At 41.6% G+C, this 25699-nt stretch overlaps 4 protein-coding genes across 5 annotated transcripts in view; 1 reads left to right on the top strand and 3 right to left on the bottom strand.

Annotated features, from left to right (window-relative positions):
* Window positions 1-1487: 1487 nt before the first annotated feature.
* On the bottom strand, window positions 1488-4134 carry LOC6593892 (ionotropic receptor 40a). The gene is made up of 7 exons (XM_002019035.1): window positions 4038-4134; window positions 3416-3984; window positions 3056-3352; window positions 2575-2998; window positions 2014-2518; window positions 1694-1956; window positions 1488-1639 (listed from the first exon to the last, which is right to left on the bottom strand). Exons 1-7 carry the CDS (start codon window positions 4132-4134, stop codon window positions 1488-1490), a joined length of 2307 nt encoding a protein of 768 aa, XP_002019071.1.
* A 2383-nt stretch (window positions 4135-6517) lies between these two features.
* On the bottom strand, window positions 6518-7060 carry LOC6593822. Its single transcript, XM_002019033.1, has one exon. It carries the CDS (start codon window positions 7058-7060, stop codon window positions 6518-6520), a length of 543 nt encoding a protein of 180 aa, XP_002019069.1.
* Window positions 7061-8992: 1932 nt separating this feature from the next.
* On the bottom strand, window positions 8993-9675 carry LOC6593821. Its single transcript, XM_002019032.2, has one exon. The coding sequence runs from the start codon at window positions 9658-9660 to the stop codon at window positions 9115-9117; it is 546 nt and encodes a 181-aa protein (XP_002019068.1). The 5' UTR covers window positions 9661-9675; the 3' UTR covers window positions 8993-9114.
* Window positions 9676-11473: 1798 nt separating this feature from the next.
* LOC6593820 overlaps window positions 11474-25699 on the top strand; it is a 30311-nt gene continuing 16085 nt past the window's right edge. For both annotated transcript variants that reach the window (XM_002019031.2, XM_026987824.1), the window contains exon 1: window positions 11474-11556. The gene's annotated coding sequence lies outside the window, so the exon portion shown is untranslated. The remainder of the gene's footprint in view (window positions 11557-25699) is intronic.

Below are 25699 nucleotides of genomic sequence, written 5' to 3' on the forward strand. Positions count from 1 at the left end.
CCCATGTCGATGTCTCGATGGCCTGCAAATGCCGGTAAACTGGCTAGAACCACTTTCTACTGAGTGACCGACCACAGACCAAAGTAAAAGTTAATTTCTTGTTACCCCCAAAGCGGACGCCGGGCCCCGTCACCGGCACCGGCACCGGCCCGGCACTGGACTGGACGAAGACGCTTCAATTTCTGCCACAGTTTTGTCTGCTCTTTTTTTTTGCCTCTTGTTTTTGCTTAATTACAGCGTGAACAAATCATAAAACGTTTTATGTTTTAGGCACAACGGAATCAAGGGAAATTAAGTAGGAGTAAATGTGGTTACAACCAGAGGATACCTCTTTATTGAAGGGGAATACAGCGAGTAAGCATATGTACATATCTCTTGAAAGAGACACGCTTAAAAGTGGATAGAGAAGAGATTACGACTATTGGATACCCTCTAGAGGATCTCTGGTTACTGCCTTCATTATATCTGGCAGTACTTTTCATTAAATATGTGGATAAAAGCCATATTTATAGCTCCACTGAAAGGCAGTCCCATATCTATAAAACAATAGATTTGACAATGATTTAAGACAGTGGAAAAATAAGTGTCTAAAAGTCAACAAATCGAATATTTTTCTTCAGCTCTCACTTGGGTTTTTCCTTCCTAAACCACCTCTGATATACATTTCATTCGGTCGAATACAACCATTAACTCTTCAATTCCATAGCAGCAAAACTTTCGGCTACCGTTTGGCCCTGGGGGGAATTTGTGCTTCTTGTTAGCCACTGGAGAGGCTTCTTCTTCCGCTGCTGCTGTTTCTCTTCTGCTGTAGCTGCCCTTCAGCTCCCTTCTGTCTGTGTGTCGCAGTTTCCCGTGGCAAAGGAAATGGGAAATTATTATGAAAATTATGTTTTTTTTTTTGCTTGGGAAATAGGAATTGGAATTGGAGCGCACGAAATACGAATACAACAAACAACAAATTCAAACAAAAGACTTAAGAAACAAGCGCATTGGGAGGCATAGCTAACAATGGGAGCATCATCCAGTGGCAGCTGTAGATGGAGCCCCGCATCTGTTGAACGAAAATTATTTATAGCAACATCTTGTAGACCAGTCGTGGAGTGTGGAATGGAGTGTGTGTTTTGGCCAAAAGCTCACATCAAACACAGACGGACAGAAGACCCGGGCGCCACATTGGAACACACAGAGTGATGCAATTATTGTGGATTGATTGATGGGCCATAAAGAGCTTCATTGCCAAGAATTGGATGTATTTTCAGACACTCGGCTAATCCATGGGTAAACTAAAACGCATTTGCATAACTGCAGATCTCAATTCCCGTATAAAATTAGAATTTAAAACATATATTGCAAAGCTAAAGTGGGTATAAATATCCCCACTGACAAAGCAAAGACCTTCCCTGCAGATCGTAGACTTTTCCCACTAGACGTAGTCATCGTTTCGGGGACAGCCTCCGCTCGAAGACCCCAAACGGCCTGATGGATGCTCATCCAAGTTTTGGTGCAAAGATTCGCACGGTTAAGAGACGAGTGGAACGCTTCAAGCGGCGCCAGCGACGCAAAAAACGAAGATGACAGCGCCTCAGAGCCCTAGCAAGTGGCAGAGCACGGAAAAGTAGCTCCAGAAGCAACATGGAAGCTGAAACAGATGAAAGTCGCTCAAAATTCGCTTGAAATCTGTTGGTAGTCCTACCCGCCGCTAAGGAACCCACACCTAGGGCTATAAATGCGCCTTGTAGCATCCTTAGATTGAGGGCACTGATGATTTCGCTGTCCTGATTGGGCTCCTGGGTCTGGGCCTCGCTGCTCTTTGCATTCGAGTTGGCATTGGCACTCTCTGCGGCAGCTAGTTCTTTAGATTGTTGGGCCTGATCTTTGGTCATCTGACGCGACTGAGCCGTGTACTCTGCGGTGGTCATTTTGTCCAGGATTCCACCCTCAAACAAATGAATGAGGCTGCAGGAGAAACAGTGATTAATAGATGGAATAGATGGATCAAATACCATTACTAACACATCATTCAAGCTATCGAGAAAGGGACAGCCAATCTGCACAGCCACTGCAGAGTATCTCGTGTACAATTTCTGACTCAATTGAAAGTTCTTGGCCCCATATTGCTGTATATTGAAATAGAGGGTTTCTCTGCCCCCAAGCACTGCCTTGTTCTCTCCGCCATCGGCTATGAGCTTGATTCCCGCCTCCACGGAATCAATAAGGAAACTCTGATGGCCATCCGGCTGCTGCTGTCGCATCAGGGCGTACAACTGCCGAAACAGCTCTGTGCCATTCTCCAACATCTCCAGGGAGCTGCTCTCCTTCTCCACATACAAACGATAGCCGTCACGGATCATGGCGGATTGAAGGCGCTGAAGCGTATTGATCGGCGCCTCATGGGCCGGCCGGGCAAACTGTGAGGTCAATTGGGCGGAATACACATCGGCCAGGACATAGGTGGCGGCTATCCAATAAACGATGGTCAAGAACTTGGCCCGATAGCCATGATAGAGCTCTTGGCAGGCTGGAAACGGAAAAGGCATCACTCTCTGATACATTTTTGATTGATCACGTACCCACACTGCTTCAGGAACAATCGAAGGGTGAACCAGATGCACTTCTCAAACAGCTGCTCGGGCATCCTGGGCGCCGAAGGAACCCTCCTTCGCCTGACCTTCAGCACACATGGTGTAATCTCCTTTATGTACGCCATGTAGATGCACAGATCTCCCAACTGCTCCACATCCATGTCGACGTGTCGCCGCCGCCAGATATAGGGCATGGCTATGATCCCATAGAAAATTGGTCCCGAAAACACAATCGTGAGTATAAGATACGGCCAAATGTCCTGCTTGAAGGGTCGCATAATGGCCAGGGCTTCGTTTAGGCGCCGCGGGGCATGGGTGGCAAAGGCCCCCGAGTCCGCGAGGGTAAAGAACGAGAACTCTATGGCCTTGTGGCGCTCCCAGCTCAAGCCCACATCGCCCAGAAAGAAATCTGCCATCTATGAGTGATAGACAAAGATTATTTATGATTAGATTGTCTCTCCTTTGACGCTCACTCTGCTCTGCAACAGTCCTATGCCGCCTGTGAAGCTCTCATTCGACTCTTTGGCATCATCCGACTTTAGTGATCCTTGCGTGCGTCCTGGGGCTTCAATATACTCGAAACGAAAGTTCATGTGCTCCGCCAGCAGCATAAGCAGGCGATGATCGCGTCCTCCCGTGACTTTGACTTCATTGCACTCGAGATTGTCTCCCGATTCCCCAGAAGCCTCTCCCGATGCCTCGCCAGAGCCCTCTCCCTCGCCCGAGTCGCTGTTGTTCTGGCCATAACTGACCCAAAACCATGGGGGGGACTAAAAGGTGAAGATATCCTTAATCCTCGAGGAAGTCTCTAATAAATCCCCGATATTTCTTACATGAAAAACCGGAACGCGAAAGATTCTACCCTCAAAGTTGGCATAAACCGATCCTGCCGGTGGCAGCAAGGGGGTCCTCTGCAGCCCCAGATTATCTCCATCGAACCAGTTCACGAGCCGCAATTCCCCATCGCTTGTGGGCCTCGCCTGGTTGTAGTAGATCCTGAAGGCCTTTTGGCGTGGTCTTGTTATGACCACCGCCCGCATGGGCTCTTCGAAACTCATGGCACTGGCTGCGGGTGGCCAGCGGGCGCCCCAGTAGAAGATGAACAGGCTGAGCCGATGGGCCAGACGACGCTCCTGTATGCGCTCCGATAGCTCCTTGGGTTCGTCCAGAACCAGATTCACGCACTCGATGGCGCCCTGAAGATTTGCTTCGATGTGCTGGAAAAACAGTTCCGTGTCGTTGAATATCACCGATTTGTAGTACAGCCGATGGAGGCGCTGTATAAAGTCATCCACTTGGATGCCCTGATCGTTCTCGCAGCAGGCATTCATCAAACTAAACGAAGGCAGGGCCAGAATGGCCAAAGGACGTGGTCTCAGTCCATTGATGATCTGCGAAAGAGCTGCCCAAAACGAAGCGTTGATCTCTATTCCATCCGAAAGGTGATCTAAATACCTATTGCCACATCCGACTCATTCGCAGGTCGATAGGAGACCCTTGTCCACACTTCCGGACTCAGCAGCAGGCCCAACAACACCAGCAACTTTTGCATTTTTCAAGTGTTTTGCAAGAGGTCCTGGCGCTGCCTCCTTATATATGGGCCGCGGCTTATGACGGCTCGCTTGATGAGCAATTATAGCCTCACTGCCTAAATATCACATGTCGGCGAGTCCGCAAGTCCGCGAGTCAGCCACCAGGCTGCTCATGGGCCAAAAGGAACATCGACTGACAGCAAGCACCGACAGCTCCGACAGTTTTCAGCTGGGGGCCAGAAGACCCAGACCCAACCCAAACCATTGGCTGACTATCGATTTTTATAATCATTGGCTGCACATAGCAACACACAGATACTAGTACACATGCACTCTCTCTCTAAAGCATTGATGCCAGTCGAACGTTGTGGATACTCTTTCCTTACCACCGATAGATCTCTAGATGCTTTTGATCTTCAAAGCCAAAATTTGGCGGAAAATCCTTAGGTTTTGACAAAAAATGAGATATTTTGAGATGTAGGGAACCCATAATCCCATAAAACTTATAAAGCTGTACGATTATATTAAAAAGGTTAGCCGTAGTCCAATGATTGAAATGGATTCCATTCGAAGTCATCCATTTTTGGTATATTTTAAGACCAAAACATAACAAATGAATTTCAAATAAGTAAAACTAGAAGTACAACTAGAGTTCCCCTCAAAAGTTAAACATTTCTGGATTGTTTAAAGCTTATAACTTTCCCAAACCTAAACTTATGATGACTTCATATCTTATGGCTATGATGCACCCCAAAACTTATTAGCTTGTGAATGATTTAAAGCCAAAGGCATAGCCATAGCTCTCTAGTCATATGACGTTCTTTTTATATTATGTACATATTTATTTCCATAGAGCATTCAAAATTCATTAAGACTGCTGCTGCCAGGTTCCTTTCTTGGTTTTAATTGTCAGAAGTTTGTCATTGCCGTTTTCGCTGACAATTTCTCTTTCCATGATCAATCGGTCTTGACGATCGACGATCCATGATTGTGGCTGTGGCTGTGGCTGTGACTGAGACTATGGCTGTTGCTGTTGCTGTTGCTGTTGTTTCTGCCTTGTGTTTGTTGTCAATCTTCTAATGCCGTTGACATTAATTCCGTGTTGTGCGCATTTTTCTTCTCGGGGACTGGCCTGTCATTTGGCTCTTGGATCGGTCTATGCTGCTGCTGCTTTCTGATGCTTTCTGCTCCCATGTCAACGCTCTACTTTGCTACTACTCTGGGGCCCAGCAGCAGCAGGCTGCGAGCCAATGATTTATCACCGATCGAACAGCATCAGCAGCGTCTTCGATCCGTGAGTTTGCGGATGGGTTTGCCAGGGCTCTTCTTCTAACTTGAGGAATGCCAAAGAATCTATAGAGCTAGCAATAGAGTACTTTTAGCCACAGATTGTATAACGCAAGTGGAACTTAAATATTAATCTTCTTACCAGACATTCTATCTTGTGGCCCAAATTGGCTTTCGAACTGGAGAAAAGAAAATCCAGGAAAATACAGGCCCACAGATGACCCGCTTACGATATGGCGAAAAGTGTTTATAATCGAGTAACAAAAAACCGCCGAGGAAGGGCAGTGCCAAAACTATGACACGAGATAGAAACCGAGTGGGACCAGTGGGACGCTCTTTCTGTGACCTCTGCCAGACACCACGCTGTAGACTCTAGATGCCAGACTCCCGGCATCTCTGGAGCTATTTATAAAACCTCTACTCTGCAGATCTGCGTAGTTCGACAACTTGTTAAACTTCAAACTGTCCGCGAAACGCGACAGCGGCAGCAGCAGCAGCAGCAGCAGCGCCAACTGAGGACCGGTGGAGGAGCTCTGGAGGTGCCTGCTGAGTGGGCAACTGTCTGGCGATTGCATCTGCGTCTCTCTGGCAACATTCAGCAGCAGCCGGCTTAGGCTGATCTTGCACCAGGATGCACGCCAACACATTTTTTGTTTCAACGCGCATACGATAGTGAAATGTCCAAGAAGGAGCCTGGCTTTAGCCCTATCCCTTGGATCCACACACACACACACACAGACAGGAGACAGGAGACAGGGAACAGAGGACAGGTTAAGTGGTTGGTGGGGGCTCTAAAGGGGGATGAGATCCCCGGCACACTTAAATGCATTTTGTTTGTTTTTGGCTCTGACAACATTCCCTCTCTCTCTTCCTGCACTCCTTGGGGCTGGGGCCAGCTGTCAATTGGCTTTGTCCGCATGTAAATCACTGCAAAACAACAGCACAAAGCACAAAAGGCAGTCTCTAGATACAGATACACCAGATCCACCAGATCCACCATACAGAGATGCAATGCCATGTAGAAGCTCTATTTTAAAATAAATCTGAAACTAAAACGAAACTTAATTATTTATTGAAAAGCAAGAAGAAACAAAATAATGTAGAAATGTTCAGAGCTCAAAACCAGAAACTTAAGATAAAGTCCCACAAGTTCTTACAGGCGTCCGAATCATCGTCACTCGAATCCTTTATGGCATCCAGCTTCTTTTTGAGCTTCATAAGATTTTTCTCATCACTGAAAATGGCCTGCCAGACTCTGTTGCCAAACCGATCGTTAATTCCCAGACTCCTGAGTATTTTTTTAACTTTCGTTGTGAAAATTTTGGCATCTTTGGTACCTTTTCGTAAAGCGGCATTGGATGTTTCGGTGAAGGATTCGCCAGAGTCTGAGTAACTGCTGTCCTCGTAGGATTTATAGCTGTTATAGGCTCTGATTTTTGCATCTAATTTTGGGAACGGCCAGTCGGCAGCCTCCTGTAGTTTCTTGTAGGGTTCGAGGAGTCGATCTATGCTGGAATTGGCTTCCTTTTTGAGGGTTTCTCTGATCTTGGTTGTCACAAGCTCATCCAGCTGCTTGAGCGGCTCCACGGGCTGCTCTCCACGGATTGGATGTGCCGAAAAGAGCAGCAGGATTGCTGGTAGAACTGCAATCAGAATCATGGCTTCTACTTATGGCCTCTACGGATCGGTTGTAACTTCTCTGGATCGTTGGTGCCTTCTCTTTGAGGCTTCCATGGATCGCTGGCATTTTAAAGCCCCTGTGGCACTCGCGTATGGAAATAAGTTATGTGTCTATCTTTGACAGGCACTTAAATATTAATAGATTTCGCCAAGCTTTAAGGTCACTTTGGTGGTTGACTGCTTTAGTGGTTGGCTTGGAGGTCACATGATTATCTCTAATGGAGTGTGAAGTATTTCGAATTTTCCCCAGTGTTTTATCTAACTTCTTTTGAGTTAGAATACAAACAAAATCTCTCAAGTTTTCTTAGTCTTTATATATACCCGTTAATTATATCTTCTATTTCCTTGCAATCTTTACTACTCGTTTTCATAGGTTTCTTTTTCTTGGGAGGCGTTTTATAAAAACTAAAATCATCATAATAACTATAATCATAATAAATATGTAGGTTTCTTATGGGATGGTCCCTTACACTTCTTATACGAACCGGGCAGTGCGTCAATCTTCTTCTTCAGCTTCTTTGCCTTTTTCTTATCGCACAATAAGGAATTCTAGACGCGACTGGAAAATTTATCGAGTAAACTCAGTCCCGAAAAGATCGCATGAAGCTTCGCCTCGAATAGTCCTGTAAATATTTAGCGTTGCTGTACATTTGACTTGGGCGTCAACTCGGCGAGCTCTGGATTCTTCTCGTAGTTGTTGTAAGCCATGATTTTTTCATCCAGCTGGAGGAATGGCATCTCGGCAGCATCCTTGAGAGTCTGGAATCTTCAAGCTCCTCCATCGTCCTATTGATCTTATTTGTCACAGCATCATCTGCATACGCCACACTGGATCGCCACTGGACGGGACTGAAAGTCCTTGAAAAACTAGTAGGATTACTGGCAGAGCAGCAACCGGATTTGATATGGCTTCCACTGCGATCTGTTGGGGGTTCTGTTTTCTGGCACTCGTGAATGGAAATTGATTGATGTGTCCGACAGGCATTTAAATATTAAATAGAGTGTTCCATTAGAGGTCACAGTTCCAGGGCACAGTTGGATGTGCGATTACTCACAGATTATCTTTAATGAAGTGTGGAATGTTTTTCACTTGTTTTTTTTCATTGAAACTGCCCATAGAAACTGCCGCCCCTTGGCCTTCAGCTGCTCGTAGGTTACCGTTTCGTTAATCCTCGAGATGGGACCACGTAAGAGATCAACGCCGACATCCATCCACGTCGCGGGGTGACCCTTCCACTTGACCGATCGAAATAATATTCACAAACAATCCAGAGTTTTCTTTTAGCTTACGATTTTTCAAAACATAGGCCGACTCTTGGAAATTGCTCACTTGGTTTTGAACCTTGTGCAACTTTCAGCGTTGGGAGTATATTTGGAATTTAGACCATCTATGCGATACCTGATTTCATCTAATAAGAGCAGGCACTCCTCATTATACAGATGGAATCTATCGCTTTCTCTCTTCTCGCCATAAATTCTTCCCTTTGTCTTTTTTCCTTGGCTTTTTGCCTTAATATATTAATCTCTTCTTACCGCCTCTACTCTCTTCTATCTTGCTATAAATTCTTTTCTTTCCTTCTTTCGCCACTGTACTGTGGATAGCGTTTGTATAGTATGCAGCTCAGTGCTAGCCAGATCTGTCAAGGAATATTCCATTTATAATATTCCTTGAAAGTGTTTTTGAAGGGCCATTCACTTACGGTAACTTTTCAGATGAAATATTAGCCAAAACTATATTTTGTCCTGAAGAAAACTCCAACCCAACTGGTACTTTGATATTTAACGCCTTAACTTTTTCGATTTCCTATATGGTTATATATTATATCTGATAAAGTTATATATAGTTAAAGTTTCATGTATGTATGTAGATCTATCTGACACCCACGAAAAGTTATTTAAAATACATCATCATATTTTAGTTATACTCATTTAATTCTTAATTTTCAATAGTTTTGCTATACATTTCGATATATATTTGTATTTTCTTTTCCCCCGAGAGAACTTTCTCTACCAAAATTTCATTTGGTCACTGGTTACCATTCATAGTCCTCAAAGATATCACAATCTTCATCATAGTCATCGCTATCCGGACATGTGATGGAGTTTTCCTTCAACTTTGCTTCTTTTTTGGAATTGTCGAGTTTTAGGGCTTTCTCGAGACGAAACTTTTGCTGTTGATAGAACTTTGAGCAGCTGCTGTCCCGCTCCTGATCGGCTATAAGGAAATCAAGATCATCTAAACGGTCGTGGATTTTTTGTTCTAAGTCTAGGCGTTGTATATTGTAGCTCTCAAAAAGGATTCGTATGGCAATCTTATCGTTCAGTCGCTCCTTTCCGCCTTGACTGATTTCACGGATTTTTGCAATCCACCGGGAAAACTCAATGTTACCATCGGATTTACCCTCACAGGAACTCAGTATATTCCGTAGTTTATTCGTTGCGTCTGCATCCAGTTTGGTAATAAGATCCTGGGTAGTAGTTTTAACATTGGTTGAAGGTGTAGTATTAGACGACCCATTGTCTGCAAGTCCTCTAGAACTAAATGTTCCCAAAATCAAAAGACTCCAAAGCCAAATCATCGTGAAATGTTAGAAAGTTTGAAAATTTCTAGACTGATATTGCTAGAACCCGTGGAAACTGCTTTTATACAGGTCTGCAGGTCCGATTCACTGGGCCACGATTATATGTAGGTATTTCTTAATTTAGATAAACCTTAATGGAAATTTTGTTTTTTAATTGTTAATTGGTTTTGTTGCATGTATCAGTCTTTACTTTTAATGTTTATTTTGACATATTGTTGGGCGTTATTCGCCGTTATCATAAGGCCGTAAATTACGTTTCTTTGTATAAATTGTAAGATATTTATTAGGTGGTAATGACATTTAAAGTATAATTCATACATTCAAATTTGTCAGCGTAAATAGACATATGTACATAGAGTCTGACAACATAGGGTTGGTTCTAATCGGGGTACAAATTTAACAATGATATTAACACATCGCCCATTATATTTTGTTGTCTATATTGTTGGGCTAGGTACATATGTACCTTTCGGTCGGTACATAGAGAGTTCTAAAGCAAAACTTATTTTCCAAACCGTCTTATTTGTGGGCTGTTTTTCACTTTCACTTGATTTTCCCGCATATTTTTGTTGTATATGTTTTTTCCAAAATATTCCTTTACCCAAGTAGATTAAAGTGACGCAATCTTGCACAAAACATAAAATAATAAAATTGTATTTTAAATAAGCAAATATGCAACGGAACAAAGTTCAACTTTGACATATTACTGTGAAGCTTCTACACATCGTAGATCCGTGCAATTGTGCAGACTTCATTCGGAAAGACTTTTCTTTTAAATGCAGTTTTTTAAATGAAGATATCTTTATTCGTTCAGAAGTTATCGAACGGCCGCTTCAATATCTATTTTCCAGAGCTTCCTATTGGGTCTGTAGTTTGCATCTCTATCGCTTAACCGTTTCATTTGCCGCACTTAACCGTTTCAACAGTTTTTTATCAATGCCATCCTCAAGTTGTGGAACCCAATACGAGCACAATCAGCTGCTTGGCTCCGCTCTGCTTCGTACAGAGAAAACCAGGTAAAAGAGAGACAGAGAGAGAGAGAGAGAGAGAGAGAGAGAGCGGGTGCAAGTGCACGATCCACAAGAAGTAACGACGTCCAATGTATAATAATCATAAAGGTGCGGATAACTCAGCGAGCGATCTCATGTATTGAGTGAGCCCCTTAGAGCCCTTGGTTAAACGGCATATAGAAGAAAAAAGAATAATAAGGCTCCAACTTTTAGAGGGAAATACTCGAACGCCTCTGAAATAAACAAGGAAAGAGGTCCCTCGCTGAGTTTTCTCTTCCTTCCATACTGTCACCTCACCACACCTGCCATACCAACATACCATGCCATTGACGTCTTGTGGTGTCTGCTGCGGGGTCTCTTGTCTTTCAGTTTTTCCCCGATTCAGAGCCCGTGTCGCGCCGCCTACCACATCAGTTCTTGAACGACAGCTGGCCGTGTTGGTAGCATTTCGCGGAAGGTGTTTGAGCCGTGCACGACGTGAACGTGTTTCGAAACGAACGAAAGTCGAGAGGCAGCACCAGCACCATAACGACGCGACTCTCTGTTTAGTGTTTTGTTCGGACATTCATTCGGTGAAATATACAACAAAATGTGGAATATATTACACAAAAGATAAAAGATAACCACAGCAAGAAAGCAAAGTGAAATTGAATTTTGAATGCGATTTGTAAAATTAATTGGCAAAAGGCAATAAATAGTATACCCACAAAATAAAGAAATCTTAAAGAAACCAACAAAAAAAGGTGAAAGAAAAGAAAAAACAAATAAATATGCAATTGATATTATAAGAAAGAGTGTAATTGAATTGGTGTAGAAATTTAAAAAAAAATCCCAAACACAATTAAAACCAACACGAAACGAAAGGGCGTAAAATCTCTAGAAGGTTTGTAATTTATTGAAATTTTTTGTACAACCAGCTGGGAAAACGTGTATCGAATTGAATTTCTTGTAAAAATAAAACTTTGAGGAAGCCAAAAGTTTATCAGCTGCCAAAAGATCAACAAGAATAAGAACTACTCGTGGAATAACATTTTCCTAGTCTATTGTTTTTCCCTCTATCAGGGGGTGGGAGGGTGAGGCCAGGTTTCCAGTCTTACAGAGCGCAAAAAATAATAAATTCAACAGACATTCGAGGGAGAAGAAAAAAAAAACTGTTAAAACCAGTTTGCAGCCAAAGCGGCGCATGCGCCAAGGCAGGAAAAGGTAAAAAAAAAATAATAAAAAAAATAAAACAAAACCCAAACAGAGAGAGAGAAGAGGAAAAGAAAAGAAACGTTGACTAGGGCCGAGGCGAATCTTTGAGCAAACTGTGAAGTGAAGTAAAGTGAAGCCGGGAACGGGAACAGAAGCTGCACCACTGCCTCTACTCGGACCTCTCGGAGGAACGACAGGCAATGCCAATGCACACACGCACCGAAAAAAGATCGTAAAGAAGATTTCGAGAAAACCAAGCAATTTCAATCCAAAAGGGGGCTCCCAAAAGAAAATCTCACACACAGATATCACAGAATCGCCACAAGTAGAGGGAATTGCAAGTGTTGAAGTATAGAGAGAATTCTAGGATACATTTCGGTTGCATGACAGTCTCCCTCCTCTCACATCTCTCCTCTTTGGGGCCATTGCATAATAAGTATAATGTTTTGGGGGCCACATTCGGGGTTGCAGTCTCTAATAATAATAATTTGGTGTCTTTGATCTTTGACATGTCTAGAGCTTGAGTCTGAATGGGAAATCTATGGGCACGGGTAGGGGTATGGGTATGGGTATATGGGTATCCATGGCATTAGGTATTTCTTTAGTCCCTGGTATAATGACCGTTTTGTTTGGATCGCTTTTTTGTGGGATTGGCTTTAATGAAAGTTGCTCCGATCGGACCGCTCGCTTGGCTTATGACTGGAGAGGCATGACCCTGGGCAACAACACAATGCCGTGCCACCGCCACCGCCACAGCCACCGCCACAATATCCAGGAATTGTGAAGAGAGCGGCTGACGGTGGAGGAGGTCGGCCTCTCGGCCTCTCGGGCCTCGGGTCTCTTGGTCTCTCGGTCTCTTTGTGGTTTATTTAGTTTTTGTTGTAGTCGCTTGTCTCTGTGTCTATAGCCATCTCTTTTATGCACACTCAAGCGTAATTCTATACAGAGAGAAAAAGGAAACGCAAAAATTTGCATGCAACACAGAGAGGAATTAAACGAAACAAGAAATGTACACTAAATGCATGAATGAATGAATTACCAAAAAAAGACAAGAAAGAATCCCAGTGGAACAACCCGAAAAAAACACCCAAGAAAAAAGTACCGACAAAGCGGGAAAGAAAGAGATCCCAAAGACAGCGGTAGAGAGAGATCCCAAAGGGAATTCAAGAGTTGGCGGGAGAGAGAGAGCCCAAGATCCCTTGAGGGAATTTTTGCAAATTCGATTTTCGGCTCCCTCCATCCAGCAGGTGTTCTTTCGTTATGTACGAGTATTATAATTTTTTTTTGCCATTTCGTTTTGCTGCGCTTATCTTCGCTTATCTTTCTTCTCTCTGTATCTTTTCTTGTACTCCCTTTGTCGACACATCCCAAAGATTCTGTTCTCCAAAAAAGTTTTGACATCACAAGATCTCCTGCTCACAGCTGATGGATGAATGCGTTTTCGGGGCTGCAACCGTGCCGCTGTGCAAATATCACGCTGATACCGTTTCTTTTTTCGGGCTTCGCGGGACCTTGAAAGTGTACGTACGTACGGGTATGTGTACGTACGTACATACTATGTGCACAAGTGCTGCAGGGTTATCTGGAATTTATGGGGTTTTTGGCCTATAATTCGAACACGTAATGGAAAACCTCAGGCATTGTTCTTAAATTAGTGACCTGTGGCTGTACTTTTAATCGAAATTTATCGATAGGACGATCGATAATGATCAAACGAAACTTAGTAAATCGCATTTATGATGGTCTTTAGAGTATAAGGAGATCTTAATCTATCGTTAAGAGAATATATTATTGGTGGGACATAAGAGTGTCTCAAAGCCAAACAAAAAGATAGGAGACACTCAAGATATTTCTCTACTAAAAATAGATGTATTTAATAAGGACATTTAAGCACCTCCCAGCTGTAAAAATACAAAACCCAAAGCCACTCCTTAACAAAATCTTTAATTGAAGGTTTTGTAATATGTCTATATTTTTGTCCTTCCCGAAACTCAAGCAAATACCACCCCGCATCGATGGTAACCGGTAATTAACTGTCATTGCGTTGGCTCATCGCCTAATTAATCATTTTCTGGCCAAATGCCAATTGGATTTTGATAGCATTATGCATAAACCCTTTTTGTTTAGTGTTTTTTTTTCATATCAAAAGTAGTGTTTATTTGACTTTTTGCTTTGTTTTCGGTGTGGTTGTGTTACCTATTTTTTTGGCGAGGTTAAACTTTGACCTAGTTATATCGTACGATTTGAATCCCCAGAAAAAATCCAGCAAACGTTTGCTAATCCATCAAAAAATATATGTTGCCAATGTGTCGAGGGCATACAATTAAATATTAGGTAAATATTTGCATATCCCCTCACCAGACAGCTAACAAAAAGCAAAAGTAATTTGCCAGAACTTGCCCCCAAAAATAGAAAAAATTGCGAGACACTCGCAAGCCTACACAGAGTCGAATGTGGCTCCATCAAGAGATCATTAAACGAAAGACTTAATTTCTGTTTATTTTCGGTTGGAATAAAAGTAAAAATAGTGCTCTGGAGAGGCTTGAACTTGAGCACTTGAACAGCATTTGAGCAGCACTTGATGAGAGCTGTCATCGAAGCAGCTCTCGTTAGTTCCATGTGTGGGCGTGTCTGTGTGATAATTAGAGATGGGTGCCGATTATCGATAAGTATCGAAGGGGTGGGAAACACAACAAGCTTTAACAATCCGAACCATGTCTGGGTGGGCATATCGGTAATTATCGATAATTATAAAGTGAGAGATCTTTTAATTGAAGGAATAAAATATATATAGTGATGAATGGCCTCTTCTCAATACATATCTTTCAATTAAGGTTCAAAAACTGATTCTATTTCAACAATTCCACATCATTAATCATATTAAAATAATCCAAATACCAATGCTACCCCCCTGCCTGCCACGGGCTCCATCAACACGGCCTCTCAGCACGCACTTGACAGCTCATTAAACCAAATTGGGCAAATACCATTCACATGGGTGTTATAGACACATGTATCTATCGTATGTACATGTATAAGAAAAACATAATTGCGGAAGCAAGTAACCAAACCAATTTCTAAGTTAATACAAAATTTCATGCCAAGATAGAGCAGAGCCAGGGCCAGCCGCGGCGACTACTGTGCAACAATTAGCCATTAAAAATGTTTTGATTTCATTTGTTCGAAACACCACTTAATAGATCATTCATTCATTCAGTATAAAATTGAAACAGAAAACAGAAATACAGAGAAACACGAGAAATAGTGGGCTTAGATAGAGGTCGTTTTATAAGAATACAAAAGCCAAAGTCAAGGTAAAGTCTCGGGTAAAAACTGTAACAATCTTCTGAAGAATGGGGCGAAATACCAGCGGGTATGGCATAGAATCTGTGCACTGTGCTTATGGAATACCCTATAATTGGGTCACATTTCCACACTCCGTTATGATTCCCATTTTTGAAATTATGTCACTCCACTGGGCCACACTTCACTGAAGAAAATATGTTGCAAACGGAAAACGTTGCTGCCATAATCACAAAATAATAACCCTCTGTCCAAAAAAAAAAAATAGAGTCTGTCTGCAATCCACGAAACCTACCAAAAATAGCGGATACTAGCGGGGCTTTCTGTTGCTGTCTGTTTCTGCCGAGGGTTTTCTTCCAACGCCAACAGATAGAGACGGAGATAAAGCGCCATCATAAACGCCATTTAATTGTCCGACAAAAAAGAAGGGGGGAAGGAGACTCGCGATAAGCCCGGCCACGGATTGGACAATACAATTGTCTTCTGACCTGGTTTCCATCCATCCATCCAACCCATGGGCCGTGGACGTCGTGGTCGCTGTTGTCTTTCGTCGGGAGTTATGTAAATGAGTGCACTCGTGAGTGCACTCACTCGAAATTAACCTACAGACCACAGAGCGCACCAGATCACATTGTGGTAAGTTCACATTTTGTGGCACCACCAGATAGTATATGGAAAATATATGAAAGATAAGATTGTATTCGACTTTTCTTCGAGGGTACTCTATTTATTGGAATCTATCAGTGAAAACTCTTAAGAGGCTCTATAATTTACTACCAATAAAATAATTTAAATTTGTTAATTTTTTAAAAATTAAGTATGAAAGCTTGAAAATTGTGAATATCTATATAACAAACAAACTATATAACAATATATAATAAACAAAGGATTTAATCCTTAAAATTTCTGAATTTGATCACCATTTCCTCCTCTGTAAAGTCAAAGACAACTTTTCCTCATTGATCTTTTATAAGACGCCTGCATTTGGAGCAATTTTATGGCTCTTCTTTTTCTCCTTCCAATCGTATTGTTTTGTTTGTTTTTTCAAAATTGTTTTTAAACAACAAATTGTTGGTTTTTCAAGCTGTGTTTTGTTTCAATCAATTGGTTTTTTGGGCTGCTTTACATGCCGTACGCACAAATGGGTCATCGAGGCACGATTTTTGGTGTGTGTTTTGGTGGTTCTTAAGCGACCAATGTCGTGCCATGAAATAAATGTACGGGGATGTGTACCAAAAATGCGAGTAAAAGACGGGGCACACACATAAAAAACTCATTTCAAAAGCCTCTTTAAAATCGTGCTGCAATGCTACAAATACGATGCGATGCGATACATTTGGTTAAATAAAGACAAAATGCATGATGGCCAATGCCAAAAGCGGAACCTGCTCTGCTCCGAAGAGGCCGAAGACCCGAAAGAGCGAAGAGCGAAGAGCGTCTCCGTCTTGAACCTGTGCCACTTCCCAGGCCACTGTCTGTGCATTTGGCTAATCAAACAGGCTAAGAGAGGGAGAGCGAACGAGAAAGACAGTCCAATGGCCAAGACAATGGCCAAGACGAGATCTGCTTGGTTGTTGGTTATTTATGTGAATGATGACGCCAAAAGGAGGCTATAATAAAACACTAAAAATCGACAGCCAAGAATGAAAGTGGTGAAATTTTCTTGTTTCTTCTTCTGTCTTCTGTCTGTCTTTGATCTACGCTCGAATGAATGCCTTCTGGCGGCAAGAAAGTGAACGAATGAGCGACAAATGACAGGCAGATATACATATATATATCGTATCTGTGGAGCAATATAAAAGCCATAATTCTTGAAAAGCAAAACCGAATCGTGAGAGACTTTCATTGAGCGCGTTTCGAAGCAGAAAGCGCGTCTAATTACGACTACAACCCGGAGCGGAGTCCAAGACATAGACAGAGACAGAGGCAGAGACAGAAACAGAGACCGTATCCAAGTTCCATGGCACGCGGCACTTTTTATACCCGATACTCAAAATGAGTATTGGGGTATATTAGATTTGTGGTAAAAGTGGATGTGTGTAACGTCCAGAAGGAATCGTTTCCGACCCCATAAAGTATATATATTCTTGATCAGCATCAATAGCCGAGTCGATTGAGCCATGTCTGTCTGTCCGTCTGTCCGTCCGTCCGTCTGTCCGTCTGTCCGTCTGTCCGTCCCCTTCAGCGCCTAATGCTCAAAGACTATAAGAGCTAGAGCAACGATGTTTTGGATCCAGACTTCTGTGATATGTCACTGCTCCAAAAATATTTCAAAACTTTGCCCCGCCCACTTCCGCCCCCACAAAGGGCGAAAATCTGTGGCATCCACAATTTTGACGATACGAGAAAACTAAAAACGCAGAATCGTAGAAGATGACTATATCTTCTAGAGTGCAAAATCTGAACCAGATCGTATAATTATTACAGCCAGAATCACGAAAACAATTTCACTCTTTCTCGCTCTGTCTCACTCTAACACACAGGTTTCATGGTCGGTTTTGCCAATTGCAAAATATGAGTTCAAGGATCTCAGAACCTATAAAAGCCAGAGCAACCAAATTTGGTATCCACACTCCTGTGATATCGGACCTTGACCGTTTCCTGTCCAAATTTCGCCACACCCCCTTCCGCCCCCGCAAAGGACGAAAATCTGAGGCAACCACAAATCTCAGAGACTATTAAGGCTAGAGTAACCAAATTTGGTACACACACTCCTTTAAGATGTCACTATAAAACGTATATCTCAGAATTTCGCCCCCCCCCCATCCGCCCCCACAAAGGACGAAAATCTGTTGCATCCACAATATTGCAGATTTGAGAAAACTAAAAACGCAGAATCATAGATAATAACCATATCTATCAGGTTGCTGAATCTGGATCAGATCAGATCATTTTCATAGCCAAAAGGAGCAAATAAATTTGCACTGGCTACGCAGCGCCCGACGTCACGCTCAGACTGATTTTCTGTCTCTCTCGCACGCACTCTTTGTCGTGTCGTTAAATATTAGCGGCGTCTGCCGGAGGAGAGCCATACTGACTTAGTATCGGGTATAACCGTAGAGTTGCGGTGTCCGCAGTAACTCACAACGTTCCCCCTCGTTTCTAATTAGTTTTGACCCACAGAAAGAGAGAGAATTCTAAACGGCAGTTGACAGTAGCTCGAAAGAAAATTGAGGCCAAAGCCAGAGGCCAACAAACGGATTGCATCCGTCAGCCCAACTTTGGGGGAACTTTGACAGGGCTCTTGATGATCTGATCTGACGATCCGATCTGATCTGATGAGTGACTCTGTTAAAGGCCTGAAAGCTTCCATTAAATGCAATTAAACATACGAGTATTTAATGGTGAAAGGGTTCTGGAAATGTCAGTGATCGGAATATATAAAAAAGTATTAATTACCTGTAGATTGATCGGCCAGAGAGGAATGACTGTAAAAAGTTATTTCTTTGTATTATAACTCCCAAATATAGTTTATCTGTAGCTTTGTTCATTGCGGCTCAAGTTTCAATATAATCGAGACACAGAATTTATACCTTATTATAGCAGTAGACCATTTCCCCCTTCAAGAGTACGAGTACAGGCACGTTTTGGGTTTTATGTTCCACGTTCCACTATCCACGATCCCAGACACGACCTCCTCTGTCCAGTTTCCAGTTGCCAGATTCGAGTTCTTTTTAACGTTTTTCTGTGACAATTTCGTGCCGCCAATTAGATCGCTGGCATAAAGAACAGGGCACCCTGAGAGCACCTCTAGTATGCTAAGTTATTCAGAAACGAGCGGATCGTAAATCCACACCGCTATGTGTCAGAGTTGGAGCTGCTCAAGTGCGGGCCCTGTTGGTTTTAGCAATTGTCTTTCCTCTAATGTCACTGGTCTTTGTGTTTGTTTTTCGGCAGAGAGAGAGAGAGAGAATGGCTTCGCTGGTGTGTGGAAAGCGTGGGTAATTTTCATTTTGTCCCGACAATAAAAATATAATTATGACTCTGTTTGTTGTTCATATATTGCACAAACACAACATACTATACCTTATGCATATGCATATACCATTTTCCATTCCATTTATTTGTGGGAATGATGTCGAGTCATTTTTATCAACAGTTTCAAGGAAGTTGTGCAATTTGCCAGACGTTGCGATCCCAAAGATCGCTGCGATCTCCCATCTTTCCAGAAGAAAGATCTACGCATGACTTGGCGCAAAAAAAAAAAAACTCTTTTCGGAATGGTTTAGGGAATGGAATGGTCTGTGAACAAAAGACTTTCAGTTTCCAATTACTTTTGTTCCACTTTTATTCCGAGCCCAGCATCCTGTCGCTTCCTTTCTTTTGGGGTTTTTTCTCTCTCTCTCTCTCGTTTTCTTTCGTTTCTTTTGTGTGGGCAAAAATAAAATCGAACAGAGGAAAAAAATAAAAAACTCGTTTAATGTCAGGGCAGATCTCATTGCTAATTAGGTGATTTTTATTTCTCCTTTTTCTCTCTCTCTCCCTCTCCCTCTCTCTCTCTTGCTCTTGCTCTTTCGAGCCTTTATTTATTGCAATTTTTATTTGTGGTGGGCGCTTCGTCTGGAAATTCGCTCCGAGATCGTTTTCGTTGCAATTACAATAAAAGCAATTCCAGTTCCCAGTTCCCAGTTTTTTGTTGTTGTTGTATTTTTTGGGTTTCAGTTCGTGCTGCTGCAGTTTGTTGGTTTCCTGTTTGCCAAAAATAAAATAAAATCCACACGATTGTTGTTGATTTTTGCTCTCCTTTGGCACTTACTTAATGAAGTGCCGATCAGCATCCATCCTCCTCCGCTGTAACCCTCCTTCGACATCTTCTTCCTCCGTCTCCGTCTCCATCTCCCTATCTCTCTGTCCTTGTCATTTCTTTATCGGAACCAATCTTTCGGGGGTTTTAAAGGCACGCCTCGTGGGCTTTTACTTGATTAATTTTTATGTGTATAAAGAAGCACATGGTCACACTTGGAAGAACATATAAAGTGTTGTAAAGTGTTGAATAATGTTGTCTCTATAGAATTGAAACCTTTTTGTGCCTACAGTTTCATTATCATCTCTCTATATAACTATTTGCTATAAAATATACACTCTTTGTATGTTATATTTTTTATTTTTGGGAGCTGTACGCTTTAAATTGTTGTGTAATATTATAGAAAAATATTAATTACCATAATATCCTCCCTAAAATATAAACTAGATTAACAGAAAGTTAACAGAACAAGAAACAAGAAAACGGATACCACCCAAGGGATTTTTTCTTTAATGACAAGTACTCCCTGTAGAAATACACTTATAAAGAACTTTCCCCGTGTACTATCCATATATGTAGTATCAGTTTATCACAGTTTCTCGATCGCTTTAATTTGGTATGCCCCCAAGAGAACTGTCCCCCAAAGAGAGCTCTTACTCTCCATCTCTTACGAAACTTTAGCATTTTGATAGACTGGAAACGCAGTCGTTAACGTTCCTCCTATACGTCCATCCATCCATTAGCAGCAAGTAGTATGCAACGTTCTAGGAATTCCCCCCTAAGAAACCCACTCTGCAGGCCAAACAAACAAAAGTTATTGAGGCACAGACCATTCCGTTAGTCTACCATTTATAAACCTTTTTCCGGTTCTAATGACACGACTACGAGGCCAAGCCCAAAGGCGGCCCATAAGTGTACAAATTGTACTCACATTTCACTCTGAACAAACTCCATTAATTTCTAAATTCTATATAGACAACAGCCATATAAGGCAGACAGGCACACCACAACAGAGCAGAGAGGTGGAGACTGACATTCAGACAAAAGACATTCAGAACCAAGAATCCAAGCAAACAGTCCAAATCCAAATCCAAATCCGAGCCACAGCACCACCTCCCAAGGCGACTGCGACGGGGTCTGATGTGTGAGTCATATTGTATGCACTTTGGTACCCCCCCGAGTATTTGTTCAATGGAGCCCCCATAGGCCGCAGACTGGAGACCTGTAAGTGGGCCGCCGATCAACAGGCACACACGTGTCTCTCCCTCTACGGCCATATCGGCGGAGCTGGGCCCACGTTAGGAGGCTCCCTGCCGCCCCCAGAGTCCCCTGGACTTTTGCAGTTCATTAATTTTCATTGTCAGGCTTTATTTTCTTCGTTTTTCTTCGGTTGTTTTTTTGGCGTCAGCTATGCAAATGTCAAAACTTTTTATGCTCAACCGAAAGGAAAAATGTCACAAGGCGGAATGAGTCACGGAGACGCAGAGACAGAGACTGCTGGCCCCACCGATCTCTGGCTTTAGTTATTTTTTGGGCGACTGTCCCCACGATTACATAACAGACTTTTGGTTTTTCTTTTTTTGCTTTTTTTTCTTTTTGGTAAAATATGTAAATTTTGGAGTCTTTTTGAGGTCTTGCCTTTGCATTGTCGGATGTCTATATGTCTCTTTCTTTGTCTTCAAATCGAGTGCCGATGCCGGCATAGTTCTAAGTCTTCGAAAATGCGGCGACTGATATTTGATAGGATCGCAGACCCCCTCCACTTTTCCAGGGGTTCCACTCAGCCGTATTTGTTTACCATTTGGTCTGTGCCTCAATGCCTCATGCCCCATGCCTCATGCCTCATGCTTGCACAATGACAAAATTCTTTGGTTTTTGTGTTGATTTTAATTAGAGAAGAGACACAAAACAGAATTGTGGTGTGTGCCAAGTGCACTCCTCTTGGGCTGCATGTGCATTTTATCTACAAAAACTTTCCAAGTCAACTTTTTCCCTAATGACAATAGAAATGTCAATGGTAAAACCGGCGGAAAGATGTCGGAAAAAGCTGATGAAGTGTCGGGAAAAATTGATGAAATATCTCTAATTTGATGGAATCTGTTGGGAATTTGTAATCAAGTTTATGTCCAAATTTGTTGGAAATTGTGTTTTAAATTTGATGGAATCTGAAATATGAATGCTCCAAAATAGCCTAAATTTATTGCACTTTGTGTGGAAAATTAGTTGGAATATGTGATGCAAATCTGGTTACATCTTTGGGAAATTTTTGTACAAAATTTGTGTGCAACATTTTATAGAATCTATGCGGAAAATTGTATCTGATGTAATGAGAATTTATTTTTAATGAAGGTTTTTTCGATCATTTTCATGTGGGAAATTCAGAAAACGTACTCAAAAATATTTTACATACTATTAATATTTTTCTGCACTGAAAATATACTTAAAACAAAATATTTCCAATATATTCCATACGTTAATTCTTTTCTGTAGAATTTTTGGATCTAATATATCTTCACCAACAATTCTCTTTGATATTTTTTCTTTAATTTAAACAAAAAATGCATATGGTAATGTATATATTCATCTAAATTACCTTTAAAATGCATTTCTTGTCGACAATTTAAACAAAATGAATCTTAATTTCAACCCAAACATCGCCTCAAACATTACGTCTATGAATATTCATTCAATTTTCAATTCTGGGTTACCTTTAGCATTAATTTGCTTTGCTCTCTTTTCCTAAAAAGCCCCCGAATGCCCCTGCAGTATTTAATCTATTGCCTATAGCTGCCCTAAACTCAATGAAACCCAGTGAAAAATTACCTTAAATGGAGCCCAAATACACACAAAAAACTATGGGTAAATGGAAATTGAAACAAAAGTGAAAACTTTCACTTTTTTTTTTGATACTCATTTTTCGTACACACACAGCACAGACACGGGCAGACCTTTATGTTTAGAGTCGGAATTTAAGTTCCACACGACTTTAAATCTGACTGTTATTTCTTTTATTACCATAAATTTGAATTCCCGTTTACATCATCGAGCGGCAGAGCGAACATCGTCCATCGTATCCCCAGCTATCAAGAAAATAAAGAATTATCAGAGCACGAGACGTGGTCTTGAGGTTGGTTTTTGAGGGCTTTTCGCCGCCATAACACGTCGATCTTTTTGTAAAGGTGTTGTAGGTGTGTGCTTCGGGTATTTTTTGAGGTCTGCTTTTTTAATGCGATGATTTAAAAGTTATTTTCGCTTTCATTTCGTTTAAACATTTTGGCTATTAATCAGTTATGAGTCGAGTCGAATGGAGCGTCTTTTTGTGGAGAGTCGAAGAGACCAGAAGCATCTCTCATTCAACAGCTGATTGCATAAGGAGGCTCTCTCCCCAATGGGGGGGGTATAGCTTTTACGTATAACCCCCTCTGATACTCATTTATCTTAGTTTTGCTTTGTTTTGTTTTGGTATTTTTCTCTTCATTTTCAATTAAAACTCTACGTATTTGAAATGTGTTGGTTTTTTACGCGCTGCATAGATAACATTTTTAATTTTCGCTTCGTTTTTGTGGCACACGGGAAAAGGGTCCCAGGCGGCACTGTCAGGGGCAGTGGCTGTATTTGATATCGCAAACCGTGGGTAACAGTACGAGTAACATGCATGCCAAATACTTTAGATAAAAGCCACATTAACATGGTCGTCATCGAGTACAATGGCGATGGCGTTGTCGATTGGCTGGTGTTTTGTTTTGCGGAAATAGTACTGCTCGTAAATGAAATGCGGGTGCCCGCAAGGTGTTCACCTTCAACGGTGGAACGAAGGTAGCCAGAGCTGGAGCTCGATGGAAATACTTGGCACAAAAGAATGATAGAAGCTGGCGCAAAGGTTACGTGGCATTCGGATGGGTTCTTGGGTGCGAGAAGTAGAAGATCTAAAGGGTATTTGGGTGGAGAAAAAGTTTGAAAGGCAGGTATCTTTGGTTTGTCTTAGAAAACCATACATGTTTCTCCTATAATGATCGGATTGCGATGATTTTTCCTACCAAGTATGACTTAAGTATTCCCTAAAGCTATTTTAAGCCCTTTTTTATTAAAATAATATTTAAAATTGAGCTACAAACACTTTTACAAGAATAAACCCTCGCAAGACATTTCCTATAGACCAAAAAAAACCTGAAAATTATCATGATATCATATCATAATCATAGGAATGTCTCATTTGTCTTACTAGGTTACCAGTTCCCCTATTCCTACTTTATGAAGACCTAAGCAGATCTTGTGATTAAATTTTTCCCTCATAAGACCCATAAGATCATTCTTTCGGACCATCTACCTCTCTTTGGCGCTCTATTGTAAGTCGAAACTATGCAGATGATCACATTTGTCAATGTTCGGAACCTCCTTTTGTCTCCATAACCCAGTTATGAGTCCACGGAGTAGAACCCAACAAAAGGCGACCACCAATGGGCCAGAACTTGAGTATTTTTAGACCCTCTCCCAGAGGCGGGGGAATGTTTAACATTTTCAATGAAATTTCTTTTGGTTGAAGCGACAATGGCAGGCCCTGAACTTTCGTTTAATTTTTGTTGTAGTTTTTTCTTATTGTTATTGTTATTAACAGCATTATTGTTGTTCCACTCCGCTCCACATGTGCACAGATGTTTTTTCGTGTGTTTATTTTAATTTAAAACTTATACGAAACTTGTTTATCATCAATTTTGCGGTGGGTGCAGTTGTCGATTTAAATTCATTTATTTTCTTTATTTTTTTTGCATATTTTGTATATAAAAATATAAATAAATAAAAGAGTTATATGTAGAGGGGAAAGGGAGAAATACTTTTGGCATTCATTTACATACATTTCCATCCAAGAAACATGTTAAACGCCTTTTTTTGAAGCTCTTTTCCCTGCCTTTTCCCCGTGTCTTAATTTATATGATTTTTTAATTTATTTTTATTTGTTTTGTATTTACCCGATGAATTTATTTTATTGCTGGGCACAGCATTTCTGCCGTTTCTTTGTTTGTCAGCAAACTCCAATAACATTCGACAGACATTCCAGAAGTTGTGTAATTTCCAGCGATTTTCATTGAATTCTTTTTAATAGTTCAATGTCAAAGTTTTTTTTTGGGATCTGTTGGGGCGGTAGAAATTGAACAAATTTCGATGAGTATTGATATTGTAGCTAATAAAATTCCACGAAAGAAATGGTGTTATTCTCTCATTGAATTCTTTGGATCTAGGGCTTTGATAGGGGGACAATGGTTCAATGGTTTCGGTGCTGAATTGAATGCCTTTTAATAATAAAATTATATGATGGTTCTACAATATTCTTTCATAAAAATTATAATCTGGAAACTCATTCTTATAAGTCTTAAGCAGTTCTTGTAAGTGGAATCTTTTCTAGACGTATTCTTGTTTTCCCAAGACTACACTTAAGTCCAAGCTTCAAAAACTACTTTCCCACCCTGAGAAGCCCTTAAGTGTAGCTGATTTTCATAAGAGTACGAGGTTCTATTTGCTCAAATACTTCGCATACGCATGCCAGTGCGCCAGAACATTTTCTGGAACCCCGTTCCGTTTTCCTCTGCGAATGAAATGGCTTGAAAAAGTGGCATTGGGTTACCCGAGCCCTAACCATTCCTTGTGGGTTCTTTTGCCTCGTTTGCTTTTGGCCGGGGACCATGTTTAAAGAGGAAATTAGGGTCGAGTCGACAGTTGTAATGCCTCTGGGTGCCTCTCTGGGGGTCCAAGTCTCAGTTGCCGCGGCTTCCGCCCCCCTTTGGTTGCC

This window comes from Drosophila persimilis, unplaced genomic scaffold, assembly GCF_003286085.1.
Source record: "Drosophila persimilis strain 14011-0111.01,24,50 unplaced genomic scaffold, DperRS2 tig00000124-arrow-pilon, whole genome shotgun sequence".
In the NCBI taxonomy this organism is placed as follows: domain Eukaryota; kingdom Metazoa; phylum Arthropoda; class Insecta; order Diptera; family Drosophilidae; genus Drosophila; species Drosophila persimilis.

What these genes read in the sequence shown, in the direction of transcription:
- LOC6593892 (XM_002019035.1), bottom strand. Translation starts at nt 4,134, where the DNA reads ATGCAAAAGTTGCTGGTGTTGTTGGGCCTGCTGCTGAGTCCGGAAGTG. An exon ending in TAGGACTGTTGCAGAGCAGA is followed by an intron (nt 2,999 to 3,055) that starts GTGAGCGTCAAA and finishes TATCACTCATAG; the next exon opens with ATGGCAGATTTCTTTCTGGG. An exon ending in TCGATTGTTCCTGAAGCAGT is followed by an intron (nt 2,519 to 2,574) that starts GTGGGTACGTGA and finishes TTCCGTTTCCAG; the next exon opens with CCTGCCAAGAGCTCTATCAT.
- LOC6593821 (XM_002019032.2), bottom strand. Translation starts at nt 9,660, where the DNA reads ATGATTTGGCTTTGGAGTCTTTTGATTTTGGGAACATTTAGTTCTAGA.
- LOC6593822 (XM_002019033.1), bottom strand. Translation starts at nt 7,060, where the DNA reads ATGATTCTGATTGCAGTTCTACCAGCAATCCTGCTGCTCTTTTCGGCA.